Source organism: Schistocerca americana, chromosome 5 (assembly GCF_021461395.2).
Source record: "Schistocerca americana isolate TAMUIC-IGC-003095 chromosome 5, iqSchAmer2.1, whole genome shotgun sequence".
In the NCBI taxonomy this organism is placed as follows: domain Eukaryota; kingdom Metazoa; phylum Arthropoda; class Insecta; order Orthoptera; family Acrididae; genus Schistocerca; species Schistocerca americana.
The window spans coordinates 605,842,937-605,868,678 of NC_060123.1; the positions used below are offsets into that span (position 1 = coordinate 605,842,937).

Genomic DNA, 25,742 nt, shown 5'->3' on the forward strand with positions numbered 1-25,742 from the left:
GTGAATCAAATTCCACAAGATCATAGCTAGTGAGAAGAAGCCAGTGCTCATTTTAACATAGCTACTTCGTTGAGGCTTCCATCCCCCATGTACAGAGGGTGCCAACAGGTTGCAGTTCAGTGTGTGGCTATGCGTGCTGATGCCATCAGTGCTAGCAAACTGATAGCATGCAGTCTTGGGCACTCTTCTGTTCATTGGAAACTTAGCTGAATAATTAATCTGAAAGCATAACTCACCATGCCTCACTCCGTTCATGTTAGATTTTGATGGAGACAAGTGTTCCTGTATAGAACAAAGAAGTTGATGCACATGTTTATCAAGTGATGGCTATCAGTGGAAGTCGGGAACTCCTCCATGCATTAAGCCACGAATCGTGAAACATCAATTTTACCAACTGTATCTTGATTTTATTAGTAATTCACTGCAACAACAAGATATATTGCCATTTACACTCCGGACTTCACAGTCAAGCCAGGTAAAGAACGTATGTTGATAGTTCAGTTCTCTATATGAATTTTTAATCCTTGCAGTAACTACCATAGCTCTTTCCAACTACTTCTGCCTTGGGAAGCTTATTTTCATTGTGTAAAGTGTTCTTTATGCAGAGCTAGGCAGTGGTTCGAAACTGACAGTTGTGCTATCTACCCTACTAGCACTAGAGACAGACCCTGTTTTCCAGTAGTGATTAAAATTTACTGTTAGTAGATTCCCTTGACTCCGTAAGAAGCAATAGCCTATTGTCGTTGTTTCCCTTTCTGTTTCAGTCAAACTTTATGGTGAAGAATAAAACTATATTATTTTCCAGATTTGAACATGACTGTTACTCAGCAACTGTATACTAGTTTCAACATATGGTCATACAGTCATTAGATTGCACATAACTAGTAGGTACACTGATCTAGGTTTTGACACCTACTAGGAGTGTCTCCATCAGAATGAAATTTTGCTAAACTGTATAAAATAATTTAGGTACGACAAAAAAACTCATTAACTGAGGACAGTTTTCATGGCATAAAAATGTTACTTACATAAAGTAACATTGCTAAAAAGCAAAGGTCAGAATTTAGAGTAGCTATGCTGCAGTCAAAAGTGAAGTAAAACATTCTAGCTTTCGCCACATGTGGATAGCTGGGAACATGATCACACTGATCGGCCATGAAACAATAAGAGTTGTGCCATCTGTCAGGTGTGAACAGTAACAAGTGCCCACTTGAAACATTATATCAGAAATAATTGGAAAAAAAGACAGTGTGTTTTAAAAACAAAATATAAAGAATGAGAGCTCAATGTCTTTTTGAAAATAACCAGTAGTCAAGCAGTTTAAGTATAATAGAGCCATTTGTTTACAGAAATTACAATTACATAAAGGATGGAATGGCATTGTAAAATTTTTTCTGACAGCTGTATAGTACAGAAAATATCTGCACAAAGGTAACTTCAGCAGCACATAGATATGAGATTAGTAGAAAATGGTGTTTCAGAACCAGAAGCAGGGAAAATGTAGTAAAAAAATAGAGGAATCGAAGTTCGGTGAGCAGTAGATCGAAACCATTGAAAAAATTTTTGTTACATAGTTGTAACTGTTGACTCAGGGTGAGGCCATTGTTCTTAGAAATATGCTTGAAAATCTCCAGCTCTTAAAGTACATTGTGCATATGACCTTTCTTTTCTCTACGTAAAATGGAAATTTCTATGCATTTTGGTTTGTGTCCAGAAATTAGCAGATGATCAGCCAAGGTGGAATTGTGTACATTAGTGCCTGTCTTTCCCAACAAATGTTCCTTGTCCTTGACACTAAAAGACCTTCCATTTTGTCCTATATAATAAACAGGACATGTATCACAAGTGATTTTATACACTACTGAATTGTATATCAGAGCAACTGTTGACTTGAGATTGTGAATGAGTATTTTTTGCAAGTTATTGAAAACGACCAATTTTATATGAAATAGGGCCTAATATGGAATTGAGAAATCATTTTTGTACTTGTCAGGAGTAGCACTGCTTCCTAAAGTGGTCATTTTAGCACCAGTTTTAACTTTGAAAATCTTGTCAACTAATGTGTGATCATAGCCATTATTAACTGCAATAGTTTTGATTATGTTCATCTCTTCATTAAGCTTGTCAGCTGACAAAGGTAGAGAGACTGCACGATAAATGGCTGAATGGAAAAATGCTTTTTTTATGGGAATAACGGTGACTGAACTAGCAGGCACAATTTGGTCTGTATTAGTGGCTTTATGAAAAATACCGAAAGTAAGTCTGTTGTTGTCAATAGCAATACTGAGGTCCAAGTAATTAAGTTGATGTTCGTTATTTACTAACTCGCAAGTGAAGCTTATTCCCCCCCTCTCTTCCATGAAAACTATTAAAAATTTCGAACAAATGCATAATTCCTCTCTGGGAACCACTGTATATGATCAAAATGTCATCATGTAGCGAGTATAAGACAAAATACCAAGATCTGCAGCTGAAAATACTGGCCAAGATGCCTGCCGGTGGGTTACCCATTGCCAGGCCGTTGGGCTGATTGTATAACTTGCCATTTAAAACAAAATTGTTGTATTTTGGTACTATTTGTAGCAAACGAATTAGATCAGTGATTTGCTGATCAAAAGTATGTTTTCTAAAAGTATGTTAAGTTTTTTCCTGACAATGTCAATGGTTGTTGAAACAGGTACACTAGTACATAGGTTTGTAATGTCTAATGAAAACGGTTTAGTGTCTTGGCCACACTGCTGATCTTTGCTTTTACTGAGTAGATTTTGTCTATTGTCTACAATAATAATTTTGAAAAACAAAGGATTTTTTTATTTGTTTGTAAAGAAACCTTGCTAACTCGTGGTATGCACTCTTCATACTGATCACAATCGACTGCATCGGATGGTGACTTTTATTTTGGGGCCTGTGGATTCACATTAAAAAGCCATTTTTTATGAAACTGTTTGAGCAAATACGTAATGATGTTAACGGCAAGCCTAATTTCTGTTTGTATCATGGGGCTGGATTCTCATCTCTCTCTGAAACCATACTCTCTTCAAAAACTCAGAACAAATATGGGTCTAAAACTTTACAAAACTACATAACAAAAAAAATTTTTTTTTCAATAGTTTCAATCCACCACTTGTGGAATTTTGATTCCCCTATTTTTTACTGTAGTATCCCTGCTTCTGGTTCCAAAACATTTTCTTCTAATACCATACATATGTGCTGTTAAAGTTACCTTCCTGCAAATATTTTCTGGATTGTACAACTGTTCGTAAGATGTTTTCAATGTCGTTCTTTCATGTAATTGTAATTTCTGTAAACAGGTGGATCTATTATACTTAATCTGCTTGACTATTGTGTGTTTTCAAAAAGATATTAAGCTCTCTTTCTTTATATTTTATTTTTAAAATTAACTGTCATTTTTTTCTGTTATTTTGACTCAAACGGACCCATGTTACTGTCTGCACCTGAAAGGCAGTGCAACTCGTATTGTTTTTGTGGAAGCTATGTAAGCCACTGGACCGATCAGTGCGTTGTTGTTCCCAGCTGGCCACATGTGGTAAAGGCTAGAATGTTTTATTTCACTTTTGACTTAAGCATAGCTGCCCTAAATCCTGACCATTGCTTTTTAGCAATGTTATTTTGTGTAAGTAACCTTTGCACATTGATGAAGATACCTCTAGTAGGTGTTGAAATCTAGGTCAGTGTACCTACCTGCAACCGATTGGCTGTATAATCCTACGTTGTAGTATTTTCTATATGTGTGACTACTTACTTTCCCAGTTGTTGAATCCTATATCTGTGTGTTCCCTTCCTTTCTGCTGTGCATTTATCCCAGCCATGGTCATATTATGGAACAAAACCCTCACATGCTGTAAGTAACTGATGGATCTGATTGCCTGCTCATTCATGAAAGTGGTGAAATTGGACTGAGCAAAGGTTGACAATTCGTACGGGTGCTGATAACTGCACAGTTAAGCGCTCCACAAACCAAATCATCATCATCATCTGAATGCCCTCCCCTCTCTCGAGCTTTAGCTGTTGGCATGTTTGTTTCCTCTTGCTAAGTTTTTGTTGATATAGACAAACAGAGGTTCAGGGCGGAACATTACGTCAAGCCAAGCCAATGAAAACAGCTATGTTCCTTTCGCGAAGAGAAGCAACCATCTCCCCAGGGAAGACAAGTCATTGCTCAAATACACCGCCAGCAGACAAAACATACATATGACACATGGCAAACAGAGATGAGGATGAAAGTAAAGCAGTGTGTAATACTATTAACGAACTTTTAAAATATATTAAAGGAGATGAGAATTTAATCATCATGACATTTTAGTGCAGTAATTAGTGAAGGTATTGAACAAAATATAATTTAAGTCCATTCTGCGCACGCAAAATGGGGGAGGAGGGGGAGAGTGGTAATAACATTTTTGGCTGGACGACAGTTCATTATTGTGAATAAATGTTCTGAGAAGGCATTACTTAGATTAATGGATTGATTACATTTCAGTGAAACACAGATCCAGGAATCTACCGTAGTTAAGGACCTCAGGAGTTGTCTAGGTGCTGATACTGACAGTGATCACAATCTAGTATGAATAAAATTCCTGTTGAAAATTAGAGAGAGTGTTTCAAATATTGGAGTCTAGGCAAGTTGGAAGAGCCATAAGTACAAGACTACCTGCAAAGAACTTGTGGCAGGAGAATACTTTAAGAAGTTTTTTGTGTGAAAAACTGATGGAATGCATGTAATGAACTCTACAGAAAGAGTTCTTGAATTGAAAAACTCAAACATTCATACCTGATAATAAAGTGCTGAAATTAATGAATAAATAAAAAATGTGAAGATCCTAAAACTGAGCAGGAATAATACAGCCCACCTGGAAAAGAAGTTAACCAGAAATGTAGAAAGCTGAAGAAGAATGGATGGATGATACTTACCAAGAGACACATGAAAAATTGAAACGGGGCAATATAAACAATGCACATTGGCAAATACAAAAACTCTTTATGGACTGCAATGAGTAGAGAAGATCATTGGGTGATAGAAGAAATTAGTGCAATCAAAAACACACACATAATGCAAGATGATGACAAAAGATATTCATCTTTTATTTCTGACTTTCAAAAAGCTTTGCACAAACTTTCAAGCAACAGATGCCTAGGTACTGGTAACATATAGTGTATATATGTTGGTGTAATTAACATTATGCCATTCATGGTTGAAACCTGTATTTAATGGGGTGGTAAAAGGAAAATAAATTGCTGTCGCAGACTTGTCTATGAATATATAGGATGTCCCAGGAGAAATGGTTATTTGAAGCAAAAAGCTTCATAAGGACATTTTCCCTATTCCGAATGGCTTCTGAGATAGACAATATTTTTTCTGTATTATTTGATAAATTGACATTGTTTACAGTGTACCACAGTAGTGTAGAGGAAATAAAGATGTAGAGGTTGGTATAGGGCAATGAGAAATTATCATAAAATGTACTACAAAAATTATCTAAGGTATAGAGCATGCATGTTGTGCAATATTTCCAATATTCTGTTGCTATCTTTGTGCAGACTGGTAGTACTGTATTTTAACTGTGTACTGTGGCATGTTTTTGCTAGTGGGCGCAGTTTGATTTATTCAAGGAAAGCATTAAAAAAGTGACTTTAAATGTCTTCTGTGTTGGAAACCATTCAGAATAGGGCATGTGTCCATAGAGAGTTTCTGGCTTCAAGTGAGTGTTCCTGTAATGTCCCTGAATATTAACCATTCCTCCTTAGACACCCTGTGTAAGACAATTGTTGATGGCATCTGATGCAGCAGTTAAGGTGCAAAGAACGGGAAAGCTGCTGTGTCAAGTGAATTTGAGGATCCTTGACAGAAACAACATAATGATGCAAGCTGTGATGTCTGCTGTCTTGGAGTGTTCTGTGTTGTATGCTTAGTGGCCTGACAGGAGGAAACACAAAAGAATTATGGCTACACACATTTCTCTCATACTGCTGCTGCTGCTGCTGTTGTTGTTGTTGTTGTTGTTGTTGTTGTTGTTGTGGTCTTCAGTCCTGAGACTGGCTTGATGAAGCTCTCCATACTACTCTATCCTCTGCAAGCTTCTTCATCTCCCGGTACTTACTGTAACCTACATCCTTCTGAATCTGCTTAGTGTATTCAACTCTTGGGCTCCCTCTACGATTTTTACACTCCACGCTCCCCTCCAATGCTAAATTTGTGATCCCTTGCTGCCTCAGAATATGCCCTACCAACCGGTCCCTTCTTCTTGTCAAGTTGTGCCACAAACTCCTCTTCTCCCCTATTCTATTCAATACCTCCTCATTAGTTACGTGATCTACCCATCTAATCTTCAGCATTCTTCTGTAGCACCACATTTCGAAAGCTTAAATTCTCTTCTTGTCCAAACTATTTATCGTCCATGTTTCACCTCCATACATGGCTACACTCCATAGAAATACTTTCAGAAACAACTTCCTGACACTTAAATCTATACTCGATGTTAACAAATTTCTCTTCTTCAGAAACGCTTTCCTTGCCATTGCCAGTCTACATTTTATATCCTCTCTACTTCGACGATCATCAGTTATTTTGCTCCCCAAATAGCAAAACTCCTTAACTACTTCAAGTGTCTCATTTCCTAATCTAATTCCCTCAGCATCACCCGACTTAATTTGACTACATTCCATGATCCTCATTTTGCTTTTGTTAATGTTCATCTTATATCCTCCTTTCAAGACACTGTCCATTCCGTTCAGCTGCTCTTCAAAGTCCTTTGCTGTCTCTGACGGAATTAAAATGTCATCGATGAACCTCGAAGTTTTTATTTCTTCTCTCTGAATTTTAATACCTACACCGAATTTTTCTTTTGTTTCCTTTACTGCTTGCTCAATATACAGATTGAATAACATTGGGGAGGGGCTACAACCCTGTCTCACTCCCTTCCCAACCACTGCTTCCCTTTCATGCCCCTCAACTCTTATAACTGCCATCTGGTTTCTGTACAAATTGTAAATAGCCTTTCGTTCCCTGTATTTTACCCCTGCCACCTTTAGAATTTGAAAGAGAGTATTCCAGTCAACATTGTCAAAAGCTTTCTCTAAGTCTACAAATGCTAGAAACGTAGGTTTGCCTTTTCTTAATCTAGCTTCTAAGATAAGTTGTAAGGTCATTATTGCCTCACGTGTTCTAACATTTCTACAGAATCCAAACTGATCTTCCCCGAGATCAGCTTCTACCAGTTTTTCCATTCGCCTGTAAAGAATTCGCGTTAGTATTTTGTAGCTGTGACTTATTAAACTGATAGTTTGGTAATTTTCACATCTGTCAACACCTGCTTTCTTTGGAATTGGAATTATTATATTCTTGGAGTCTGAGGTTATTTCGCTTGTCTCATACATCTTGCTCACCAGATGGTAGAGTTTTGTCAGGACTGGCTCTCCCAAGGCCGTCAGTAGTTCTAATGGAATGTTGTCTACTCCCGGGGCCTTGTTTTGACTGAGGTCTTTCCGTGCTCTGTCAAACTCTTCACGCAGTATTGTATCTCCCATTTCATCTTCATCTACATCCTCTTCCATTTCCATAATATTGTCCTCTAGCATGTCACCCTTGTATAGACTCTCTATATACTCCTTCCACCTTTCTGCTTTCCCTTCTTTGCCTAGAACTGGGTTTCCATCTGAGCTCTTGATATTCATACAAGTGGTTCTCTTTTCTCCAAAGGTCTCTTTAATTTTCCTGTAGGCAATGTCTGTCTTACCCCTAGTGAGATAAGCCTCTACATCCTTACATTTGTCCTCTAGCCATCCCTGCTTAGCAGTTTTGAACGTCCTGTCAATCTCATTTTTGAGACGTTCGTATTCCTTTTTGCCTGCTTCATTTACTGCATTTTTATATTTTCTCCTTTCATTAATTAAATTCAATATTTCTTCTGTTACCCAAGGATTTCTACCAGCCCTCGTCTGCTGCCTTCAATACTTCATCCCTCAAAGTTACCCATTCTTCTTATACTGTATTTCTTTCCCCTATTCCTGTCAGTTGTTCCCTTATGCTCTCCCTGAAACTCTGTACAATCTCTGGTTCTTTCAGTTTATCCAGGTCCCATCTCCTTAAATTCCCACCTTTTTGCAGTTTCTTCAGTTTTAATCTACAGTTCATAACCAATAGATTGTGGTCAGAGTCCACATCTGCCCCTGGAAATCTCTTACAATTTAAAACCTGGTTCCTAAATCTCTGTCTTACCATTATATAATCTATCTGATACCTTTTAGTATCTCCAGGATACTAAGGAATGAAACTGATGAACAGATAAAAATTTAAAACAATACTAACAAGCCCATGCTGACGATGTCATTGTAGTTTGGATGATAATTTTGTATCTGTAGTGTGAAAGTGAATCCACATTTTATGTAGTCATAAAACACACAAGCCTCTATATGCTTTTCCAGCTTTGAAGAATTTTTCAAGTGTGTCAGAAAAGGCAGCACCCATTGTAAATTCAAATTTGACATGAATGACATTACAAATAGCATTCCATGACAGATATGCGGTGGTGGTGGTGGTGGTGGTGGTGGTGGTGGTGGTGGTCCCTTCAAGCAAACATGTTGGGATGGCAAAGCTGCTCAGCTGTTCTTGTGCTACTGTCATGAGCACCTACGGAAAGTGGTTGAAGGATGGTGAGAGCGAAACTCGGTAACATGTTTTTGGATGTCCACGCCTCATCATTTCGGAGGCTTGCTCACTCCATAAATGAGGATAGATGGCAATCTGTGCCAAATCTGATAACAGAGTTTTGTGCTGGGGCAAGTAAAACTGTTTTGGAGCATACCTTTCAGAATCCATTGTGTAACATGGGATTCTGCAGCAGAAGTTCTGTATGCCTTGTTGACCCGGTGACATTGTCAATTGTCATTAGAGTGGCCACAGGATTATTGAGATTGGTTTGTGGATCAATAGAAATGTGCCCACTGTTTTGTCGATGACGACTGTGTTTTCTTTTTAAACCACGTGAATGGTCATGTCAGTAAATGCTGTCATCCAGGCAAACGGCTGTTTGAAATGTGTACCATGCCATGGGCATAGGCCATTGGAGGCAGTATTGCTATGTGCGATATTACCCTAGTCTGCCATGGGACCTGTGATAGTAATTGAAAGCATGAGAATTGCGGATATGTGAACATCTTTGTGCACCACACGTTCCTTCATTCTTGATGTCTTCTGTGATTTTTATGGCATCTTCCTGCAGGATGACGGTTCATGGGCAAAGCCAGAATTGTGCTTCAGTGATTTGAGGAGTATAATATTGAACTTGCACCTGATGGAACACAACTCAGTCACTGCCAAATGGCAGCTCTGTGCCCACAAACAAATGGTCTGTAATTTAAGGCTTTTGCGCGACCTGTTCTTAGGCATCTGTGCCACATACCTCTGGAAACCTACCAAGGACTTGTTGAATCCATTTGACATGCTCTGCTATGTGGAGCAACATGTTATTAGGCATGTGGTAGTATTATTTTGGCTCATTAGTGTGTTTCTATGATATTCCACTGCTTACTGAAGATAGTCGCCAAAATGCGTCTGTTTGACAATCTTGACATGGCTATTGTTAAAAGTAAAGATTACCAATTAGCAGTACTTTCCATTCTGATAGTTTAGTAAAAATTAACTGAATTATTCACTTCATGTGGCTTGAAATCCTTACATATTTAATTGAGGAATAAACAATTTTAAAATCTACTATTTTGGGACAGTGCAGCTGAAGCCAAAAAATAGTTAGACATCAGTCGGCTGCTCAAAATATTGACTGTACAATGGGTATTTGTCTGAAATAATTGCTTTGTTTTTATTCTCCCCAGAAGTTTTTGTTGTCATAGCATATGAGAGTGAAACTTCCTGGCAGATTAAAACTGTGTGCCGGACTGAGACTCGAACTCGGGACGTTTGCCTTTCGCGGGCAAGTGCTCTACCAACTGAGCTACCCAAGCACGACTCGCGCCCCGTCCTCACAGCTTTGCTTCTGCCAGTAATTTGTCTCCTACCTTCCAAAATTTATAGGAGCTGAGCCATGTCTCCGCAATATCCTTTCTTTCAGGAGTGCTAGTTCTGCAAGTTTCGCAGGAGAACTTCTGTAAAGTTTGGAAGGTAGGAGATGAGGTACTGGCAGAAGTGAAAGCTGTGAGGACGGGGCGTGATTTGTGCTTGGGTAGCTCAGTTGGTAGAGCACTTGCCCGCGAAAGGCAAAGGTCCCGAGTTCGAGTCTCGGTCTGGCACACAGTTTTAATCTGCAAGGAAGTTTCATATCAGCGCACACTCCGCTGCAGAGTGAAAATCTCAATCTGGCATATGAAAGTGTTATGTAGGGTAATGGTCTTATTCTACCATTTGCAACCCAGATCATACCAAGTTTTCTGCTATGAGTTTTAATAATGGAGTCTAGGTCCAGTGTAGGGTTACTTACTCTACGCAGAAATTTATAGTTACTTTCTATTAGGGGTGAGAAGTACTCGAAAATTCAAAACGTACTTCAAAACAGTATGTTTTTGATAATGTCTCAAAATTTGTGTATTTGGAAATCCCCCATTAGCACTGCAAGAAACAACTCTATTACAAATAAGGTTATGTTCATACAGTTCATAGTGATACGTACCTTTCAGTAGTTACCAGTTTGTTATGATAATATTATATCTGTAGTAAGACCTGGAAAGCTGCCAAATAGTACAGGTGAAAATATGTTGTATTTTTCTAAATTGTCATTTACATAAAGCATTAACTTACAGCATTTGTTAACATAAATAGTGTGACTGATGTTCTGGGTTACGTAATGCAAGCTGAGTGTAAATAAAAATTGTTAGTAGTCTATAGCAGCAGCAGCGTAGTAGTAGTAGTAGTAGTAGTAGTAGTAGTAGTATGTAGCAGCTACAGTCAGTTCCACAAGAAAGTGTTGCAGCGTTGTCTGTATGAAACAAAAGACACTATAATAAGTTTATATTTACATGAAAATACATGTTATTACTAATTGTGCAATTACTTAATAGTTTTAATCCAATCACCGCCATTATCAGTTATAGCCTGGCAGCTCTTTGGCATGCTTTTCACGAGATTTTCTGCATATTCTCTTGGTAATGATTTCCATATCATCCTGATTTTATATGATGGCTGCTTCAAAGTATGTATTGGCTTTCTTTTAAGCTTTAATACACAACAAAACAGTTTAGATTAGTGTTGCATCCAGAGACATTGCAGGCCAATCCATCATGGACATCCCATTCTCTTGTTTCCATTTTGGATCATTATACTCTTGAAGCACCCAGTTTGCCTCATTCGAACCAGATAGCTTCTTAACAGATCTCAGAAGGCACTTTTGATAAATATTGCACATTCTTTCAGCATTTAAATTAGCTGTAAATAAGTACAAATAGCCAGAACAGCAACTGACAAAACAAAACATTTAATTCGCACACTGTTTATCTGTACACTGTGCAAAAGCGCATAGAAGTACAGATTCAAGATCACTACCAGAGATGTCACTGCAGACATTACATTTAACATTATGGTGAACACTTGCTTATTGAACTGACTGTACATCTGAGTTAAAGCATATCTTATTTTTCTAAAATATGAAGGTTCTTTATTGTAATAGAAACTATAGAGGGAAGTTAGCAAATGTCTTGGTAATAACATTTTTATAACATTATCATAATCATGACATAATAAAGAGATACTCTTCTGCAGGTGAAATCGGAGACCTTGAGGAAGGAATTAGCAGATAAGCAGGAGTTGGTGTGCCAGGCAGCAAAAGCAGTGCAACTTATGGAGGAACAACATCAAATGAAGATCAAGCAATTGCAGCAAGACTTTGAAGAACAGAAGAAATCTTTTGAAAGGCATATTCTGGAGTTAGAGGATGTAAGTGAAGTGCGAGTCTGAGTCCACAGGGAAGATTTTAAGTATGAAAGAATATTTAATTCCTAGAAATGTAGTAGGCTCATGATAATTCCCTTACGGGCTGGTTCAGCACAGGAATTGCACATAGATTTTTAAGAAGGTAGATATGGAACTTTTCCCAAGACCATTCGTGGCAATTGGGTAACACTTAGGTCTTGCAAGCACTATTTACCTTATTTTATTGATTTTTAGAAGTATTATTATGAGGATAAACTGTAAGTGTATGTACTGATGGAGCCCGTTGATAAATAATCTATATGAAATAATGAGGCAGTTGATTACTAGAATAGGAGTATGCTTTTCTGCAAACTGCCTTACCAGTATATCCCGTAAACTAATTAATGTTAATATCTGGACTTTAGACTATACATTTATGAAAAGTGGAATAAAATTACAGCATTTTAAATTTGAATCTTGAACATTATTTAAACAGTATACCTAGAATTAAATTCTGCTTCAAGAATATGCTTTTTTAATGCAGTTGTGCTGCAGAAAGAGGTGTCATACTGTCAGACGTGGCGTAGTAGACAGCTTCTGATTGATAAAAAAAAATTGTGTTGATAAGAATCAAGCACAAACTAGCTCATCGATAACTGAGCTTTGAAGTGCATTGACACTCTTCCAATGTCATGAAGTGGTTTAGGTACCAAAATGAACCAAGTGTACATATGCAGTATTGTGATGTGCACTCGATAGAGAGACTAATTAGTGATTGGTTTCAACAAATCAAGAACTTAATTGATTGAACGAGGATTATTCTTACTTCTCGTTTGAAAGACAGACCAGCTGGCTTAGAACACAAATTTCAGTTGTCTATTTGATGTTTTTTTGATTGAACTTGATTAGTTGCCAAAAGACATTGGCGATCCTACTGTTGCATAATCGATTTTTAGTATAATTTATTTCTAAATTTTAATTTGGTTTTTGATCTATCTTTTATGATAACTGCCTATACAGGAGATCAATTACCATGTGCAGATATTACAGAAGTGTGCTTGGGTGAAGTGACATGGGATAGTTTAGGATTTCCTATTTTTATGTAAAGATCTTCTATCCCCACCCCCATTACAGCTTTTTCTTGCTATTTCATTATGTATTATTTAGGATGTATGCACACATAATCAAGGAGAAAAAGTAAATGTCCCTGTGTAGAATGTTGACTGGTTGGGGATACAGGTGTGTCACATAATACAGCTGCACAAGAGGTGCACAAAATTGTTGACTGGTTAATTATTCCTAAGGGCAACAGCCTTTCCGCAGTGGATACACCAGTTCCCGTCAGATCACTGAAGTTAAGCTCTGTCTGGCGTGGCTGGCACTTGGATGGGTGACCATCCAGGCCACCACGAGATGTTCCCATTTTTCAGGGTGCACTCAGCCTCGTGATGCTAACTGAGGAGCTACTCAACTGAATAGTAGTGGCTCCGGTGCAGAAAACCATCATAAAGTCCAGGAGACCAGTGTGCTGACCACACGCCCCTCCTATCCACATCCTCATCTGAGGATGACATGGCGGTCGGATGGTACCGATGGTCCAATTCTGGCCTGAATACAGAGTGCTTTTAATTCTTCCTAAACTTTCTTTGTCATGCTCCCTGAATACTTTGTTGTAAATTAACCTTTATTTATTTATTTGCTGTAAAACCAACTGCCTCTGCAATGACTTTGTTAAATATATATATATATATATATATATATATATATATATATATATATATATATATATATGATGGAACTTACCAAGCAAAAGTGTTGGTATGTTAATAGACACACACAAAATTCAAGCTTTCGCAACAAACTGTTGCCTCATCAGGAAAGAGGGAAGGAGAGGGAAAGACGAAAGGATGTGGGTTTTAAGGGAGAGGTTAAGGAGTCATTCCAATCCCAGGAGCAGAAAGACTTACCTTAGGGGGAAAGTAGGACAGGTATACACATGCGCGCGCACACACACACACACACCCGCACATATACAGACACAAGCAGACATTTGTAAAGGCAAAGAGTTTGGCCAGAGATGTCAGTCGAGGTGGAAGTACAGAGGCAAAGGTGTTGTTGAATGACAGGTGAGGTATGAGCGGTGGCAACTTGAAATTAGCGGAGATTGAGGCCTGGTGGATAACGGGAAGAGAGGATATATTGAAGGCCAAGTTCCCATCTCTGGAGTTCTGATACGTTGGGTTCAGTGGAAAGTATCCAGATAACCCTGACGGTGTAACACTGTGCCAAGATGTGCTGGCCATGCACCAAGGCATGTTTAGCCACAGGGTGATCCTCATTACCAACAAACACTGTCTGCCTGTGTCCGTTCATGCGAATGGACATTTTGTTGCTGGTCATTCCCACATAGAAGGCTTCACAGTGTAAGCATGTCAGTTGGTAAACCTCGTGGGTGCTTTTGCAGATGGCTCTGCCTTTGATCGTGTACACCTTCCGGGTTAAGGACTGGAGTAGGTCGTGGTGGGAGGGTGCACGGGACAGGTTTTACACCAGGGGAAGTTACAAGGGTAGGAGCCAGAGGGTAGGGAAGGTGGTTTGGGGACTTCATAGGGATGAACCATGAGGCTACGAAGGTTAGGAGGACGGCAGAAAGACACTATTGGTGGAGCGGGGAGGATTTCATGAAGGATGGATCTCATTTCAGGGCAGGATTTGAGGAAGTCGTATCCCTGCTGGAGGGCCACGTTCAGAGTCTGATGCAGTCCCGGAAAGTATCGTGTCACAAGTGGGGCACTTTTGGGGTTCTTCTGTGGGAGGTTCTGGGTTTGAGGGGATGGGTGAGGAAGTGGCTCTCTTTATTTGCTTCTGTACCAGGTAGGGTGGGTAGTTGCGGGACGCGAAAGCTGTCTTCAGGTTATTGGTGAAATGGTTCAGGGATTCAGGACTGGAGCAGATTCGTTTGCCACGAAGACCTAGGCTGTAGGGAAGGGACCGTTTGATGTGGAATGGGTGGCAGCTGTCGTAATGGAGGTACTGCTGCTTGTTGGTGGGTTTGATGTGGACGGACGTGTGAAGCTGGCCATTGGACAGGTGGAGGTCAACATCAAGGAAAGTGGCATGGGATTTGGAGTAGGACCAGGTGAATCTGATGGAACCAAAGGAGTTGAGGTTGGAGAGGAAATTCTGGAGTTCCTCTTTACTGTGAGTCCAGATCATGATGATGTCATCAATAAATCTGTACCAAACTTTGGGTTGGCAGGCCTGGGTAACCAAGAAGGCTTCCTCTAAGTGACCCATAAATAGGTTGGAGTACGAGGGGGCCATCCTGGTACCCATGGCTGTTCCCTTTTATTGTTGGTATGTCTGGCCAACAAAAGTGAAGTAGTTGTGAGTTAGGAGGAAAGAGGTTTTAGGTAGGGTAGCAGGTGATCGGCATGAAAGGAAGTGCTCCATCACAGCGAGGCCCTGGACGTGCGGGATATTTGTGTATAAGGAAGTGGGATCAATGGTTACAAGGATGGTTTCCGGGGGTAACAGATTGGGTAAGGATTCCAGGCATTCGAGAAAGTGATTGGTGTCTTTGATGAAGGATAGGAGACTGCATGTAATGGGTTGAAGGTGTTGATCTACGTAGGCAGAGATATGTTCTGTGGGGGCTTGGTAACCAGCTACAATGAGGTGGCCGGGATGTTTGGGTTTGTGTATTTTAGGAAGTAGGTAGAAGGTAGGGGTGCGGGGTGTCGGTGGGGTCAGGAGGTTGACGTAGTCAGGTGAAAGGTTTTGTAGGGGGCCTAAGGTTCTGAGGATTCCTTGAAGCTCCGCCTGGACATCAGGAATGGGATTACCTTGGCAGACTTTGTATGTAGTGTTGTCCGAAAGCTGACGGAGTCGCTCAGCCACATGTGCCCGACAATCGAGTACCACAGTTGTGGAACCATTACACCAATAACCTGAAGACAGCTTTCGCATCCCGCAATTACCCTCCCGACCTGGTACAGAAGCAAATAACCAGAGCCATTTCTCATCCCCCTCAAACCCAGAACCTCCCACAGAAGAACCCCAAAAGTGCCCCACTTGTGACAGGATACTTTCCAGGACCGGATCAGACTCTGACTGTGGCTCTCCAGCAGGGATACGACTTCCTCAAATCCTGCCCTGAAATGAGATCCATCCTTCATGAAATCCTCCCCACTCCACCAAGTGTGTCTTTCTGCCGTCCACCAAACCGTCATAACCTCTTGGTTCATCCCTATGAAGTCCCCAAACCACCTTCCCTACCCTCTGGCTCCTACCCTTGTAACTACCCCCTGGTGTAAAACCTGTCCCATGCACCCTCCCACCACGACCTACTCCAGTCCTGTAACCTGGAAGGTGTACGCGATCAAAGGCAGAGCCACGTGTGAAAGCACCCACATGATTTACCAACTGACATGTCTACACTGTGAAGCCTTCTGTGTGGGAATGACCAGCAACAAACTGTCCATTCGCATGAACGGATACAGGCAGACAGTGTTTGTTGGTAATGAGGATCATCCTGTGGCCAAACATGCCTTGGTGCACGGCCAGCACATCATGGCACAGTGTTATACCGTCCGGGTTATCTGGATACTTCCCACTGACACCAACCTATCAGAACTCCGGAGATGGGAACTTGGCCTTCAATATATGAGAGGGTAAGGAGTCATTCCAATCCCGGGAGCGGAAAGACTTACCTTAGGGGGAAAAAAGGACAGGTATACACTCGCGCACACACACACACACACACACACACACACATATCCATCCACACATACACAGACACAAGCAGACGTTTGTAAAGGCAAAGAGTTTGGGCCGAGATGTCAGTCGGGGTGGATGTACAGAGGCAAAGATGAAGTTGAAAGACAGGTGAGGTATGAGCGGCGGCAAATTGAAATTAGAAATTAGCGGAGATTGAGGCCTGGCGGATAGCGAGAAGAAAGGATATGCTGAAGGGCAAGTTCCCATCTCCGGAGTTCTGACAGGTTGGTGTTAGTGGGAAGTATCCAGATAACCCGGACGGTGTAACACTGTGCCAAGATGTGCTGGCCGTGCACCAAGGCATGTTTAGCCACAGGTTGATCCTCATTACCAACAAACACTGTCTGCCTGTGTCCATTCATGCGAATGGACAGTTTGTTGCTGGTCATTCCCACATAGAACGCTTCACAGTGTAGGCAGGTCAGTTGGTAAATCACGTGGGTGCTTTCACACGTGGCTCTGCCTTTGATCGTGTACACCTTCCGGGTTACAGGACTAGAATAGGTGGTGGTGGGAGGGTGCATGGGACAGGTTTTACACCGGGGGCGGTTACAGGGGTAGGAGCCAGAGGGTAGGGAAGGTGGTTTGGGGATTTCATAGGGATGAACTAAGAGGTTGCGAAGGTTAGGTGGACGGCGGAAAGACACTCTTGGTGGAGTGGGGAGGATTTCATGAAGGATGGATCTCATTTCAGGGCAGGATTTGAGGAAGTCGTATCCCTGCTGGAGAGCCACATTCAGAATCTGATCCAGTCCCGGAAAGTATCCTGTCACAAGTGGGGCACTTTTGGGGTTCTTCTGTGGAAGGTTCCGGGTTTGAGGAGATGAGGATGTGGCTCTGGTTATTTGCTTCTGTACCAGGTCGGGAGGGTAGTTGCGGGATGCGAAAGCTGTTGTCAGGTTGTTGGTGTAATGCTTCAGGGATTCCGGACTGGAGCAGATTCGTTTGCCACGAAGACCTAGGCTGTAGGGAAGGGACCGTTTGATGTGGAATGGGTGGCAGCTGTCATAATGGAGGTACTGTTGCTTGTTGGTGGGTTTAATGTGGACGGACGTGTGAAGCTGGCCATTGGACAGGTGGAGGTCAACGTCAAGGAAAGTGGCATGGGATTTGGAGTAGGACCAGGTGAATCTGATGGAACCAAAGGAGTTAAGGTTGGAGAGGAAATTCTGGAGTTCTTCTTCACTGTGAGTCCAGATCACGAAAATGTCATCAATAAATCTGTACCAAACTTCGGGTTGGCAGGCCTGGGTAACCAAGAAGGCTTCCTCTAAGCGACCCATGAATAGGTTGGCATACGAGGGGGCCATCCTGGTACCCATGGCTGTTCCCTTTAATTGTTGGTATGTCTGGCCTTCAAAAGTGAAGAAGTTGTGGGTCAGGATGAAGCTGGCTAAGGTAATGAGGAAAGAGGTTTTAGGTAGGGCGGCAGGTGATCGGCGTGAAAGGAAGTGCTCCATCGCAGCGAGGCCCTGGACATGCGGAATATTTGTGTATAAGGAAGTGGCATCAATGGTTACAAGGATGGTTTCCGGGGGTAACAGACTGGGTAGGGATTCCAGGCGTTTGAGAAAGTGGTTGGTGTCTTTGATGAAGGATGGGAGACTGCATGTAATGGGTTGAAGGTGTTGATCTACGTAGGCAGAGATGCGTTCGGTGGGGGCTTGGTAACCAGCTACAATGGGACGGCCGGGATGATTGGGTTTGTGAATTTTGGGAAGAAGGTAGAAGGTAGGGGTGCGGGGTGTTGGTGGGGTCAGGAGGTTGATGGACTCGGGTGAAAGGTTTTGTAGGGGGCCTAAGGTTCTGAGGATTCCTTGAAGCTCCGCCTGGACATCAGGAATGGGATTGCCTTGGCAAACTTTGTAAGTAGTGTTGTCTGAAAGCTGACGCAGTCCCTCAGCCACATACTCCCGACGATCAAGTACCACAGTTGTGGAACCCTTGTCCGCCGGAAGAATGACGATGGATCGGTCAGCCTTCAGATCACGGATAGCCTGGGCTTCAGCAGTGGTGATGTTGGGAGTAGGATTAAGGTTTTTTAAGAAGGATTGAGAGGCAAGGCTGGAAGTCAGAAATTCCTGGAAGGTTAGGAGAGGGTGATTTTGAGGAAGAGGAGGTGGGTCCCGCTGTGACGGAGGACGGAACTGTTCCAGGCATGGTTCAATTTGGATAGTGTCTTGGGGAGTTGGATCATTAGGAGTAGGATTAGGATCATTTTCCTTCGTGGCAAAGTGATATTTCCAGCAGAGAGTACGGGTGTAGGACAGTAAATCTTTGACGAGGGCTGTTTGGTTAAATCTGGGAGTGGGGCTGAAGGTGAGGCCTTTGGATAGGACAGAGGTTTCGGATTGGGAGAGAGGTTTGGAGGAAAGGTTAACTACCCTCCCACACACACACACACACACACACATCCATCCGCACGTACACAGACACAAGCAGACATTTGTCAACTCACATTTGTGAGTTAGGAGGAAAGAGGTTTTAGGTAGGGTAGCAGGTGTTGTGTCTGTGTATGTGTGGATGTGTGTGTGTGTGTGTGTGTGTGTGTGTGTGTGTGTGTGTGTGTGTGTGTGTGTGTGTGTGTGCGCGCGTGCGCGTGCGCGTGCGTGTGCGTGTGCGCGCGCGCTCGCCTTTCCACTCCCGGGATTGGAATGACTCCTTACCCTCTCCCTTAAAACCCACATCCTTTCGTCTTTCCCTCTTCTTCCCTCTTTCCTGTTGAAGCAACCGTGGGTTGCGAAAGCTTGAAATTTGTGTGTGTGTTTGTATGTTTATTATTGTGTCTATCTATCAGCACTTAGAAAGGAGATGGGCGGGAGGGTTGGGGAAGGGTGACTGACATCTGGAAGGGAAGAAGCAGGTGCACAGAATAGGAATGTGACTTGGTCACTGGCACAGGTGAGTTCAAGCAACATGCAAGAGAAGCTCATGTTGGGGGAAGGAGTCAGATTGTTTTGGGTTGTGAAGCATAAATTGAAATAAAGCTTTTGTATACTCCTTAAGTGATTAAAGTTGCATTACCTGCTGTGTTCCTGCGAAGTGAGACACTCTACCACCCTCATTTGCGTTACCTGCTACGTTCCTGGGGAGTGAGAACACTTCCCATCCCTGAGTCTGTATAGAGGTCTGTGTCCAAAGAACACTATTCCAGCTTTGGTCATTTGCTTAACATTTCTGGGGCTTCAAATGCACTCTGCAGAGACCACCTCCATTTAACTGATAGCTCTAAGAATGACCCCCTTGTTAGAGAAAGATGTCTTCAAATGTCACCATTTAGACAAGTGCTCAATTTTTATTGCAGAGCTGTTTGCTTTTTATCAGGGCACCTTGAACATCAGAAGACACAGACACTCTAAATCTGTTATATGTTCAGATTCCTTCAATGCTCTCCAGAATCTCTGTGGAATGTACACATACCACCCTTAAGTACGAATGGATACAGGGATGACTAAACTCGCTCGCTGTGTAATTCGTATGGGTTCCTTTAGGTGTTCATGCGTCTGGAAATGAGGCTGCACTCTAATATCTAGTCCTTTTAGCTATTCTGTTCATTTGGACAAACTCAGTGTGATTATAAATAAGAATATTCTATCTCTCTGGTGCAACCACTAGTCTCAGTGGGAAAATCCTCAGGAAGATTGAACCCCTACCTACAGCTTAGACAGTTTTCTTGCACTCATTTTGTTGCAAGGAGATAATTATTAACTAGACTACATATTGGACGCTCATTCCCACCCCACTGTCAGTTTTTTACCATATTACACCTTAATGTGTGTTGAGCTATCAGAGGCTCTAACGGATACAGTACAGGCAGTAGAAGACATTGTAATCTTTATTCACTGTAGGAGGAGATTTAATGTCAGACTGTGGGCACTGTTTGTCCAAAGAGCTTGTAGTGAACAGGCTCTGAGAGTGGAAGATTGTTGTAATTATTCTTTCTATCTTTCTACTTGGTTTGTTTCTTTTAGTGAGCATCCCAGGATATCTGTCATTATTCATCATAGTTTTACCCTTTCCCATTGGGCACTTATCATCTCAGCTATTATGTGCTCCGATGTTCCCTGTACTGAACCTCATGGGGATGGATGTGGGGGGGGGGGGGGGGGGGGGGGAGGGGGAAATTGAGATATTGTGCTCAACAGTATTTTCCTCAAAGGGTGGTCAACTCTGCTCATGGCCACAATTTGGTATTGTGTCTGTTCATTCCGGTAGACAACTGGTTGATTATTGTGCTCATTTGCAAGGCTGTACGGAAACTGCAGCAGGGCTGGTAGGAGACAAGACTACTTTCACATGTGGCCCTGCTTATGATGGGATAGAGTAAGTCTGTGACCGGACGGGAGTAGGTGGAGCGTAGTGGGCGTATCAGGCAGGTCTTGCACCTGGCTTTTTCACAGGGATATGATCCATGTGTCAATGGATTGGGAGTGGGTCTGGAAGGAGGATGGAATAGGATATTGCATAAATTGGTTGGACAGCAAAAGTACACTTCAGAAGGGGTGGGAAGGACTGTGGGGTAGATTGCTGCTCATTTCCAGCAAAATGATATAGCCAAAGCCCTGGCACAGTTTTCATTTGGATTCATACTGTTAAATGCTTATTGTGGCTCATATGCATCGTTTTGCTGATGCTCCTTTTTGGCACTTGCTGTTGATGTCTTTGATGTTATGCTTCAAACCATGTTTTTTGAAGTAGCCAAGTTATGTTAGCATTTGTTTATGCCGATTGCTAACTTCGTGACTTCAAGAGATCAGCATATTGACTACTACCAGTAACAATAAGTATCTGTATTGCCAGTAGTTTTCAGATTTGAATTTGAACATACAGGCACTTAGATGTAGATTTATGTTTAATAATGTAACATGACTATAAAAAAAATAAAACCTCATTTTTTGTAGGAGCTCATTTCATCACACAGACAAACAAAAATTACTCATGGCAATAGGTATGGAAATTATACAAATCTCAAACCAGTTTTTGGTTTATGTGGCTAAAAAGCTGCAAATGGGTTTGTAATAAATAATAGTATAATAAAAACACCATTTGCTTTCAACCTTAAATATGACATTTTTCTACCAAGAAAAGAATCCATTAAAAACCACACATTTATACATAAAGCTTTGGTAGTTACTTTTATGAGAACACATTATTCTTGTGTAATTTAGTCCCTGACATTGTGACTCATTGATTTTGACGAGCTTTAGCGTATTAGTCAGGTGTAACTTGAAAGAAAGTTATTCACGTGAAAGGTCTTAGATCACTACCCCTGTTTCCAAAAAAATTGAATTCCACTGTCGCGACTAAAGATAACCTTTGCACAGGTGTGAATCATCATAAAATGCGCACACACACGGGTTTAGTCAGCCCATTAGTTTCCAATAAACTGAGTGATAGATTTTGATTTATTACAGATGTACTTGAGAAGGAAAAGTATAAACCCTACTTTTGGATCACAGTCAGCTTCCACGTGCATGGCTTCATATTACACACATTGCAATATTTTTGTTCTTTTCCAAAAGAGCAAAAACTGCCATGGAAATGGTTAGCTTAAAGAAAATAAATATTAGAAATATGTAGAGCAGAAAAGACCTTTGTCTGAAGAATGTTGGGTGAATGCCATTTTCCTGCAGTCAAGTATGCTGTATACTGCGTGCGGTGGAAAACAAACTTAGTTTACATTTATGGTGACACTTGGTGTGGCAGTTAATTTGTGCATATACCAGATCTAAGATTAATTTGTGTGAAATAATTTTGGACTGACGGCTGATTATGTACAAGGCTATGGCTGTTCGCAGTATCAGTTTGTTGAAGTAGTTCTACATGTGTTTTGAAAAGTAAATGACAATTTTCACAGCATTATAATTAAGCTCTTAATCTCATGAAAGAACTAAAAGTCACATGGCTGATGCAGTGATGTGCACTTTCGTGGAATAACTTTCCCAATAAAAGTTAGCTAGTCTTTGCTGTCAGTAGACATAGAATCATACGTAGCTGCATCCCTTTGCCCACCTTCCTATTGCTTTAACAAGCAAAGTGTCTTACAGTAACATGCAGTTTTAAAACACGACAGAGCTACAAGTGGCAGTTTTCTTTGACCACACTTATCCTGCTGCCAAAGAGCAAAAGTGTCATATAAATCCACACGCACAGATATTAACTGTAATCTGAACCATTTGGTCACAATGCCAGTTAGGGCATTCCTCCTCAACACTCTGAAATCTGTTATTATTTGATTTCTCAAACTATTAGGTTGCAGACTTTATATTATAATACAGAATTCCCTCTTATTTTAAATTGTTAAAGTGAGTTTTACCTGAGCAGATCCTGTCTTGAACTTTATGCCAAAGATTGACAAAATAAATGGGTCACAGGGTTCTGGCCTCTCCTTTGCAATTATTTGATTGTTGTGTGTACTGGTTTTGAGATATTAATTGTGTATGTGTACTGTTCTGGTTTTAGCAACTGCAGAAATTAATGGAGCAACATCAGGAACAGAAATTTGTTAAAATGGGTGACTCATTGGCATATGGACCATCAGCAAGTAAACAAGCTGCTGAAGAGATACAGGAGCAGAAAAAATGCATTGATAATCTGTTGGGTCAGGTGAGTGTATTCTAGTTTTTACCCAAGTGCTTCGCAATATAATTTTGGTTTCAACTTTTCACAAGAATGTTAGAATTGCACATCTATCATACTGTATACATCTTGTGTATGAGTCTGAGACATATTGATAGCTGCGAACATAAAAGAACGTGCCCCCTAGAGCATTTAAGAATTACTCATCTCGCAGGATTTCATCTTTATTGGGATGAGCAGTATTGTGATAACGCCAGTTTTTATCATATCTTAAGTCAGTCCATTGCTCCCCTATATCTTGGAGTTGGTAAAGAACTTTTTCAGATGCTATTTAGGGCATATGCTTCACCCTACTGACACGTACCCAAAATGTCGTACCAGTATAGTGTTGCTGGTTTCCACATGCTCAAAGGATGTGTTAAATTGTATACTTACATACCTGTTGAGTGGCTCATGAACAACTTGGTAGTGCTTGTGAGCATGCAGAATGCTAAAGTGAGACTTGCTGTGTCAGTTTTTCTTGGAGTGACTCAAGAGTTGCTCACAGGCACATTGCCCCAAGTGTATATACACCATTGGTTGTTCCCCTGTGCACTAAACTACTTCTCGTGAGACGGAAAAGTGTAACTCCACTTGCGTGTTGTCCCAGTTTTTAATATTACTGTGGCCAATGTGAAGTCTCATTAGTGAGGAGGCAAATAGTGAGACAATGTGCACAGGGGTGACTTTCATGAAAAATATTACACAAGAGTTGGTTTCACATTTTGTGCTGTTTACTGTTCGCAAGGCATATTAAAACTGCATTACATACTGCTCTCTACTCCTATGGGCTTTGAGTCGGAGGCATGAAAATATCTAGCTGGTGTAATCCGTATCACTTCAGGGAGGGGGCTACCTTCATAGTGTCGGATGTTACTGAGTTCAGCATATATTGTAATTCAGGAGTAAGTAAGAAACACACAATGTTTTGGTCCCCCCCCCCCCCCCCAAAAAAAAAAAGGTCCTGCCCCTAGATACAGGCCTCCCAAGATGACACTGCGAACACCATTTTGAAATGCGAAATTCAGAAAAATTTTTTAAATGCTATATCTATGTAACAGTTCTAGATGTATTGTTAGTTTTTTTTTACTTGAAAGATGATTGCTTTTTGATTACAATGGTATTCTCCATTTGGGCATATCTGTCAAAGTTCCTTTACTCTTGCCTTTTGAATTCTTTTTTACTTTTTTCAAAATGCAAATCCAGAGAAGTTTCTTTTTCTGTAGGTTAGTTCCATGTAGTACTGCATTGTCTGTAAAGGAGAGCTTCCACTTTTAAGTTGGACGTTGGACAGGTTTTATTTTAAAAATCATCTCCCCCCCCCCCCCCCCCCCCCAAGGATAATGTATGTCTTCACTGAAGTTCCCCCTGCGGGTCCGAGGTAAGAATAGGCAGAGGTATTCCTGCCTGTTGTAAGAGGCGACTAAAAGGAGTCCCTCCCCTCAAGGGGGTAGTTGGCGCCTGCGTCCGGAGACGGACGGTTCAACGACTAGAATTTGTGGTCATTTTGGTATTTTGCATATTCTGGTTCCTTCCTTCCTTCCTTCTCTTTGTCCTTCTTCCTCTCTCACGGTCTTCCTTACTTTTTACCTTGCCTCCTCCTTCTCCGTGCCGCCGCCTCCTCCTTCTCCGTGCCGCCGCCTCCTCCTTCTCGGTGCCGCCGCCTCCTCCTTCTCGGTGCCGCCGCCTCCTCCTTCTCGGTGCCGCCGCCTCCTCCTTCTCGGTGCCGCCGCCTCCTCCTTCTCGGTGCCGCCGCCTCCTCCTTCTCCGTGCCGCCGCCTCCTCCTTCTCCGCGCCGCCGCCTCCTCCTTCTCCGCGCCGCCGCCTCCTCCTTCTCCGCGCCGCCGCCTCCTCCTTCTCCGCGCCGCCGCCTCCTCCTTCTCCGCGCCGCCGCCTCCTCCTTCTCCGCGCCGCCGCCTCCTCCTCCTTCTCCGCGCCGCCGCCTCCTCCTCCTTCTCCGCGCCGCCGCCTCCTCCTCCTTCTCCGCGCCGCCGCCTCCTCCTCCTTCTCCGCGCCGCCGCCTCCTCCTCCTTCTCCGCGCCGCCGCCTCCTCCTCCTTCTCCGCGCCGCCGCCTCCTCCTCCTTCTCCGCGCCGCCGCCTCCTCCTCCTTCTCCGCGCCGCCGCCTCCTCCTCCTTCTCCGCGCCGCCGCCTCCTCCTCCTTCTCCGCGCCGCCGCCTCCTCCTCCTTCTCCGCGCCGCCGCCTCCTCCTCCTTCTCCGCGCCGCCGCCTCCTCCTCCTCCTCCTTCTCCGCGCCGCCGCCTCCTCCTCCTCCTCCTTCTCCGCGCCGCCGCCTCCTCCTCCTCCTCCTTCTCCGCGCCGCCGCCTCCTCCTCCTCCTCCTTCTCCGCGCCGCCGCCGCCTCCTCCTCCTCCTTCTCCGCGCCGCCGCCTCCTCCTCCTCCTCCTTCTCCGCGCCGCCGCCTCCTCCTCCTCCTCCTTCTCCGCGCCGCCGCCGCCGCCTCCTCCTCCTCCT

At 42.4% G+C, this 25,742-nt stretch overlaps 1 protein-coding gene across 5 annotated transcripts in view; it reads left to right on the forward strand.

The window, feature by feature from the left end:
- LOC124615566 (centrosomin) overlaps positions 1-25,742 on the forward strand; it is a 406,915-nt gene that overhangs the window by 270,654 nt on the left and 110,519 nt on the right. For all 5 annotated transcript variants that reach the window (XM_047143545.1, XM_047143548.1, XM_047143544.1 and 2 more), the window contains exons 4-5: positions 11,723-11,896; positions 23,114-23,257. In XM_047143545.1, coding sequence (XP_046999501.1) covers positions 11,723-11,896; positions 23,114-23,257 — 318 coding nt within the window. The remainder of the gene's footprint in view (positions 1-11,722; positions 11,897-23,113; positions 23,258-25,742) is intronic.